Raw genomic sequence first — 7,827 nt, forward strand, 5'->3', positions numbered from 1 at the left:
GGTGGAAGAGATCTCAAAGCCCTCGGGGAATAACGGTGGATTTTATATATGATTTGTCCTGGAGGATGAGTGGGGAAAAGCATTTTGGGATGGGATGGAAACGAATGGGATGCAATGAGATGGGACACAATAGGATGTGGTGGGATGCAATGGGATGCAATGCAGTGGGATTCAGAGCAATAACACAGTGGCTGCAAGGGGATTTGGTGCAAGGGGGTACAGTGTGATGCAATGGGATGGGATGGGATGGGATGGGATGGGATGGGATGGGATGGGATGGGATAGGATGGGATGGGATGGGATGGGATGGGATGGGATGGGATGGGATGGGATGGGATGGGATGAAATGAAATGAAATGAAATGCAATGGGATACTGTTTGAGGGGATGCAGTGCAAGGGGATATGATGCAGTGGTGCCAGGTTTGATGCTGTGTTGGAGGCACTGCGGGCTGCAGCAGCCTCACGACAGCATTGGAGGCATCAGAGCAGAGTGAGGGGAAGGGGGTGGTCACCCCAAGGCAAAAGTCAGGCAGCTCCCACTGCTCCTTCCTGATTGTTTCCCAGGTTGCATGGCCAAAGCTGCCTGCCAGGTGATGTCAGACCCTCAGCGGGCTCTGAGGGTGATGGCTTTTAACACACACAAGCAGCAGTGATGCAGTGGCACAACGTTTGTGCTCCTGTGCCTGTCCCAGCCCACTGTGCCTCTGTGCACTGCTCACTGCAGTGCTCCGTGCCTCAGTTTCCCCAGGTTGAGATGCAATGTTGGCACCCACTGCCTCTGCCCGCCCCAATGAACGGTCGGGGTGAGCTTACAGCACGTTCTGCCCCGCTGCTGGGAGCTGCTCTCTGCCTTTCAGAGCTTCAATCCTGCCCTGGCACCAAAATCCTTTTCTGTCATTCCCATTCACTGTCTGCGACCCCTGGGAGGGGATGGAGGGAGTCAGGGGTGTGGGGATGGAGGTGTGTGAGTGGAGGGTTGGAGTGCAAGGGATGTGGAGATGTAGGGTGGAAGAGGGCAGAGATATATAGGGGTGGAGGGATGCAGGGATGTGGAAGCAGGGGGACGTAGGAGGAATGGGGTGAGGAGCTGTAGGGGTGTAGGATCAGAAGGGTGCAGGGATATTTAAGGACGGATGGATGCAGGGATGTAGGGGAAAGGACACGGGGATATATAGGGATAAGTGGTGTAGGGCTGCAGAGACGTAGGGGGGGAGGGATATAGGGCTAGAGGAATGGAGGGATGTAGCCACGTAGAAGCAGAGGGATGCGGGATGAAGACGCGATGTAGGGTGGCAGAGATGTAGGGATACAGGGATACACGTGGGGGTACCGGCGTGAAGGGCAGCAGGCCGCAGACCCGAGGCAGGCACCGCCCCGCATCCCCACGCCGCGTCCCCGCGCGGGACGGCCCCGTCTCACCCCGCGGGGCCGGGAGGTGGCAGCAGCGGCCGCGCTGAGCTCCGCAGGTCCCGGCGGATCGGGGCTGATGGGCACCGGGATAACTCCGGGAGCACGGAGCCGTGCGGGGCCCTGCGGGGGTTCGGGGTGGTCCCGCAGCCCCTCTGCATCGCCGTGGGGCGCCGGGGGCTCCGCCGCAGACCACGTCCCCAAAACACTGCTGTGCACGCGCGCTGCGAGCGGAGTTTTTTCCCCTTCGGGGCGTTGCGGGGCGATCTGATGCTCCCGGTGCTCCCCGCTCTCATTTTCTCTCCTTTCCTTCTTCCAGGCGCGGTTGGATCCCTTCGTCCTCGGGCGCATTTCAGACGCGCGGCGGCAGAGATGGATGGAGCTGCGGGGACGCGGTGGCAGCGCGGGGTGGGTGCGACGTGCGGTGACACAGCCCCCGACCCCCACGCGGAGCAGCGAGGTCCGTGGGGCGAGGGGTGCCCGGCCCCACGGGGCTGCCCGGCATGGCATGTGTTTGGGGTTGATGGGTGCTTTCTCGGTGGGATATGGCCCCTCCCGGACTGTGCTGCATTTATGGCTTTGGGGTTAACCAACATTTTTGGCCAGCAGTCCCGAGGGGGGGCTGACGGCTCGGACACGTTGCAAGCATTGTAAGGCCTGCAACCGCCCAGCCGGGGGCAGCGGGGGGTGGAGGGGGTGCACCTCGTTGGGGCCGGGCACCTCGGGAATGAAAGGGCTGAGATCCCCGGCCCCCAGCCACCTCCCCCCCCCCCCCCCCCCATCCCTGCTGTGCTGAGCACCGCCAGGGACAGACCCCAGCCCGAGGGGGTACACAGAGATGCAAAGAGCTCCTTTAGGGTCCCCGGAGGGGCGGGGATGGTGCAGTCCATTTGGACGTGAGATCCAAGTGGGGGTCTGGAGTGCCGTGCGATACCGGCTTTTATTTAATGTAAAAACAAGAAGACACCCCCTCCTCTCCCCCCTTCCCCGGCACGAATCTGAGAGCGTCCCCCTCCCCTCATCCCCTCGCTCCTTATCCCGATGTCTGGGGCGGTTGGGGGTCCCCCTATAGGGGTTGGGCCGGGGGCGGGGGCCCATCCCGTGCTCGGGGCCCGCCCCGTCCCCGCCCGCCGCTCTCCGCCATGGGGCCGCTGCGCTGCGCTGCGCTCGTGCTGCTGCTGTTGGGCACCGGGACCGGGGGCGGCCCCGACCCCCCCCGCGTGGTGCTGGCCCTCCTGGCCCGCAATGCCCAGCACTCGCTGCCGCACTGCCTGGGGGCCCTGGAACGCCTGGACTTCCCCGCGGAGAACATCGCGCTGTGGTGAGGGTGGGGGGCACCGGGAGCACCCCCAACTCCTCGGGTGTATTGGGGCGGTGGGTGGGAAGGGGGAATGGAAGGAGCGGGGGGCTCCTGGGGGCGCGGTAGATGGGGGCTGGGGGGGCTCTGAGGGGAATGGAAGAGTGGGGAAGAAGGGGGGCTTGGAAGGGTGGGGGATGTGGGGATGGGGATCCGAGGGGAATGGGGACCTCAGGGGGGTGTCCCCATTCCTTCAGGATCCTCTCCGGGATTGGGGAATAGGGACACGGAAGGGGGAATGGGGACCTGGAGGAGTGGGGACGGCGTGGGGATCCCATTGGGGTGCGGGGACCCTGTGGTGGTGGCAGCCCCGTGGCCGCAGAGGGGCTGTGGCTGTGGGGCTCTGCAGCGGCTGTGGGAGCACTGGGGTGGGGGCACAGCACTGCAGCGGGGGGGGTGGCACAGACCCCCGCTGTCTCCCTCCTGGATCTGTGGGGCTGGTGTGCGTGAGGGAGCACCCTGAGCTTGTGGGGGACCACCACATCCTCAGGGGTGGTTGCTGCCTCCCCCTCCCCATTGGGATTGTCCCCGTCCCTAAAGCACAACCCCCCAAAACCCCTTTTATACCGTGCGGAGGGTGGGGAGAGCAGCCCTCGTCCGTCCTCTTCCCCTCTCCTTTGCCGCTCGCTGGAGTGGAAACTTTTACAGGGGATGAGGTGGGGGCCGGCAGGGAGGGGTCCTGCTGGGGGGGGACGTGGGGGGGCTGCTTTGGCCCTATCCTGCCTCCCCCTGGGCCCCTCCTGTAGAGCAGCCGGTGGCCGTGGGGCACGGAGGGGCAGGAGTGGTGGAACGGGGTTGGGAAGCTGATGTTGGGCGGAGGGCAGGAGAGAGCCACGGGGCGGCGGGGAAGAGATGACCCCTTTGCCTCCTCCCCCCCCCCCGCCTGCAAACGCAGCTGTGGTTCCTCCTAATTACACGATGCCTCTCCGAGCGAGCCCTGCTCCCCTCTGCTGCTCATCCTCTCGGTGTGGTAGGGCAGGGAGGGCTCTGTCCCCCGGGGGGGACCCTGAGCACCGCGGGGCTGACGTGTCCCCCCCCTCCCCCCACCCCCCAAGGTGTGCAACGGACCACAACTCGGACAACACCACGGCGATGCTGCGGGAATGGCTGCAGGCAGTGGGCGGCAGTTACCACTCGGTGGCATGGAAGGCAGAAGAGGGGCCCAGGTGGGGTTGGGGGGGTGGGGGGTGGGGGGACAGCCCCGCGTTGTACCCCCCCCCCTCCTTGCACCTCTCCCCTCCATGCATGCAGGGTGTTTGTGGGGTGGTTTGCACGCATGCTGCTGCCAGCTCAGCTCGGCGCTGACTCAGGCGGACGGCACGCGGTGCATGCACTGAGTTTGTGCGTTCCCATCTGGAGCTGTTAACCCTCTGCCTTCCCTCCCCCCCCCACACACACAGTGCTTACCCCGACGAGCTCGGCCCCAAGCACTGGAGTGACAAACGCTATGAAAACCTGATGAGGCTGAAGCAGGAGGCTCTGAGCTACGCCCGGGGGCTGCGGGCGGATTACATCCTGGTAGGGACAGGGACGGGGCAGCACGGGGGTGTCACAGACACGTGGGTGGGGTGTGGGTGTCCCCATGCCTCCAGCACCAGCTCTGTCCCCGCAGTTCGTGGACACGGACAGCATCCTGACCAACAACCAGACCCTCACGTTCCTCATGGCGCAGAACAAGTCGGTGGTGGCCCCCATGCTGGACTCGCAGACCTTCTACTCCAACTTCTGGTGCGGGATCACACCCCAGGTACGGCCCAGACCCCCTGGGGGCTGCGCAGGGTCCCGGCCATTGTCACTGTCACACTGCTGTGCCACAGGGCTTCTACCGCCGCACGGCCGACTACTTCCCCACCAAGAACCGGCAGCGCCGGGGCTGCTTTGCCGTGCCCATGGTGTTCGCCACGTTCCTGATCGACCTTCGGAAGGAGGAGTCGGCCCGGCTTGCCTTCTACCCCCCCCACCCCAACTACACCTGGGCTTTTGATGACATCATTGTCTTCGCCTACTCCTGCCAGGAGGCCGGTGAGGGTCGGGGGGCTGGGGGGGGGAGGTGGGTCTGGGGTCAGCCCGTGTGCTGCTCACCCCCCTGGTCCTACAGGTGCCGAGGTCCACGTGTGCAACCAGCAGCGCTTCGGTTACATCAACGTCCCGGTGAAGGCCCACCAGACACTGGAGGACGAACGCGTCAACTTTGTGCATCTCACGCTGGAGGCCATGGGTGGGCACCGGGGGGGTCCCCGTGCTGTCCCCGTGGTGGGGCCGTGGGCTCCATGGAATGGACTTTCCGTCTCTCTGCAGTGGACGGTCCCCCCATGCAGCGCTCCAGGCACATCTCCATCCTGCCCAAACCGCTCACCAAACTGGGCTTTGATGAAGTAAGTGCTCCCCGTGCCTCCCCTCCGCACCTCCTGCCCTCTTCACCCGACCCCGTGTCCCCCATCCCACACTTACGGGTTCCTGCAGTGATGTGTCCCCCTCCCCCCTCCGCCGCCCCGGTGGGTCTCTCCTCTTCCTCCCCAGATCTTCCTCATCAATCTGGTACGGCGGCCGGACCGGCGCCGGCGGATGCTGGAGTCCCTGCAGGAGCTGGAGATCGCCGCACGGGTGGTGGATGCGGTGGACGGGAGGTGACCGCGTGGTGTCGCCTTGGGAGGGAGCTAGGCACTGGGGACACCATACTGACCCCCCCTCCTCACCTTGCAGCGCCCTTAACAGCAGCGACATCAAGGTGCTGGGGGTGGATCTGCTGCCGGGGTACTATGACCCCTTTTCCGGCCGCACGCTCACCAAGGGGGAGGTTGGCTGCTTCCTGAGCCACTACAACATCTGGAAGGAGGTACGGGGCCGGGGGCACCAGCATGGGGTAGAAACCCTCTGTAAAGCATCAGCTCCCTAGATAACCTGAGGAGAGGGTCTCTCCTTCAGGGCAAGTGGCCCCAGTATGGCACAGTATAACCCAGCATGGCCCAGTGAGGTGCTGGGGTGGGTCAGCAGCTCTGTGCCCTCCCCATAGATGGCGTCCCAGGGGCTGCAGCGGGCGCTGGTCTTCGAGGACGACGTGCGCTTTGAGGTGTCCTTCCCAGCACGGCTGCGGCGGCTGATGGAGGAGCTGGAGGGGGCACGGCACGACTGGGACCTCGTGTAGGTGCTGGGGACGGGGGGCACGGGGCGGGCGCTGGGCTGGCTCTGACCCCTCGCCCCACAGCTACCTGGGGAGGAAGCAGGTGAACGCAGAGGATGAAGCTCCCGTGGAGGGTGTCCGGAACCTGGTGGTGGCTGGGTACTCCTACTGGACGCTGGCATATGCCATCTCCCTCCGCGGCGCGCAGAAGCTGCTGGCTGCCAAACCCCTTTCCAAAATGCTGCCAGTGGACGAGTTCCTGCCCATCATGTACGACAAGCACCCCAAGTAAGGAGAGGGGCTGTGCTGCTGTGGGAATGTGTGGTTCTTCTCCGTGGCCAACATCCCACCCCGTCCCCCCCTCTTCCTCGGCTGGAGGAAAACATCTGCAGCATGAGCTCATTCCCCCCGGCCCCGCCTGGCTGCTGGCTGCTGGAAAATGGCCCTCTGCCAGAATGGGGCGGCGGGGATGGAGCTGGGGTGTGGGGCCGGCCTGTGTGGGGGGTTCAGCCCCATTGGGGGCACCCCCCCCCCCGGGTGGGGGTCCTGGAAGGGGAGGCAACTTGGGGAGGCCAAGTGCTGGGGGAGAGGACATGGGAAAAGTGGAGAGCGGGATGGCAAAATGAAGGGATGGAAGGGTTGGGGGGGGGAACCTCTCTGAGCACACAGCATCCCTGGTGCCACAGTCTCCATGCCCATCCCTGGTGCCGCTGTCAATCCCAAAATGGTGCCGTGCCCCTTGCACCCACTCCATTGCTGTGTTCTCCATCACTCCTTACGTGCCCCTCTCCTCTTGCTCTCTCCAGTGAGGACTACAAGCAGCACTTTGCCCCGCGGGACTTGCAGGTGTTTTCAGCTCACCCCCTCCTGGTTTATCCCACCCACTACGCTGGGGACAGCAACTGGCTGAGCGACACAGAGACCTCCACCATCTGGGACGATGACTCCAAACAGACGGGCTGGGTGGGCTCGCAGAAGACCCTGAGGGACCCGCGGGATGGTGGGGGGCACCTCCGCTCTGCGTCCCACGATGAGCTCTGAGGGTGCTGGTGCTGGACATGGACTCCCCACCCGGGAGCAGCCCAACCCTCCTCACCCACCCTTGGGAAGGCATCGGTGAGCAGAGGGCTTGCTCCTGTCTGGACCGCTAGCAGGGGTGCTCACTGCTTTTCTCCATAGGGACCAGGCATCGTGACTCAGGGGGAAGCATTGCTGACGGGATTCTACTCCCCAGGATGCCCCAAAGTGGGATTTGTCCCTGGGGTTCTTGGCAAGACTGTGCCCAGCCAGGAAGGGGGGCTGCCAGACCGTGGTGCTCCAGCTCTGCACTCTCCTGAGTGGTGCAAACTCTGATTTTGGACATTGCATGTGGATTTGCAGGTACAGGAGGAGGGGGAAAGGCCTCAGAGGTGCGCACGTGGCTTTCTGCCTCCCACCGGGCTCATCCCCCCTGCTTGTGCCTTATCTGGGCTGAAGCCCAGGAGGATTAAAACCAACTGTGTTGGAGCCGATGTGCCCAGCTGCTGGCTGTGCTGTGCAGAGCTGCCCTCAGATAACGCCGATGAAAGTGCCTTCCCTCGTTTGTTCTGATCTTCTCAGCAGAGGTTTTGGCCTTTGGACTGAAACCCTTTTGCTAATTTGAGCACTGGGATGTGCAGCCGAGTCCTGCTGGGCTCTGGCATGTGTCACGTTTGTGGCCAGATTTAGAGAAGGGTGTTTGCTTTATAAGAGCTAGGGATTGTTTGTTTTGTGCTAAAACTTCAAGTCCCTGGAGCAAGCAAACGCTCTGAAGGGCAAAGTTGGTTGTAAACTGAGGGAGGGAAGCAAGTTCCTTGAAAATGCTGCCACTGACCCTAGTACGGGTGGGCTGTGGGGAGGTGAGCTTCTTGCCAAGTCCCCAGAGCTGCTGCTCTCCACTCTTTTGCTTCCTTGTCTGTGGAA

General features: G+C 63.7%; 1 protein-coding gene across 3 annotated transcripts; it reads left to right on the forward strand.

The window, feature by feature from the left end:
- Nucleotides 1-1,727: 1,727 nt before the first annotated feature.
- Nucleotides 1,728-7,397, forward strand: CERCAM (cerebral endothelial cell adhesion molecule). 3 transcript variants are annotated; one of them, XM_065737587.1, is made up of 12 exons: nucleotides 1,728-1,816; nucleotides 3,821-3,931; nucleotides 4,166-4,283; nucleotides 4,378-4,512; nucleotides 4,583-4,787; nucleotides 4,864-4,983; nucleotides 5,064-5,140; nucleotides 5,286-5,392; nucleotides 5,469-5,601; nucleotides 5,779-5,906; nucleotides 5,971-6,174; nucleotides 6,693-7,397. In XM_065737587.1, the coding sequence occupies exons 1-12, from the start codon at nucleotides 1,785-1,787 to the stop codon at nucleotides 6,925-6,927; spliced, it is 1,605 nt and encodes a 534-aa protein (XP_065593659.1). In that variant the 5' UTR covers nucleotides 1,728-1,784; the 3' UTR covers nucleotides 6,928-7,397. The 3 variants fall into 3 exon arrangements, with proteins under 3 accessions (XP_065593659.1, XP_065593658.1, XP_065593660.1); XM_065737586.1 differs by lacking the exon at nucleotides 1,728-1,816 and adding an exon at nucleotides 2,581-2,729; XM_065737588.1 differs by lacking the exon at nucleotides 1,728-1,816 and adding an exon at nucleotides 2,599-2,729 and having other exon boundaries at nucleotides 3,821-3,940; nucleotides 4,165-4,283.
- Nucleotides 7,398-7,827: the final 430 nt, after the last annotated feature.

This window comes from Cyrtonyx montezumae, unplaced genomic scaffold (assembly GCF_038088225.1).
Source record: "Cyrtonyx montezumae isolate F1298 unplaced genomic scaffold, pur_monq_1.0 scaffold_20, whole genome shotgun sequence".
Taxonomy (NCBI): Eukaryota; Metazoa; Chordata; class Aves; order Galliformes; family Odontophoridae; genus Cyrtonyx; species Cyrtonyx montezumae.

Excerpts from the sequence above, each read along its gene's own strand:
- CERCAM (XM_065737588.1), top strand. The coding sequence starts at position 2,654 with ATGCCCAGCACTCGCTGCCGCACTGCCTGGGGGCCCTGGAACGCCTGG. Across the intron at positions 4,788-4,863 it reads CTACTCCTGCCAGGAGGCCG|GTGCCGAGGTCCACGTGTGC; the intron begins GTGAGGGTCGGG and ends CTGGTCCTACAG. Across the intron at positions 5,602-5,778 it reads ACTACAACATCTGGAAGGAG|ATGGCGTCCCAGGGGCTGCA; the intron begins GTACGGGGCCGG and ends CCCTCCCCATAG.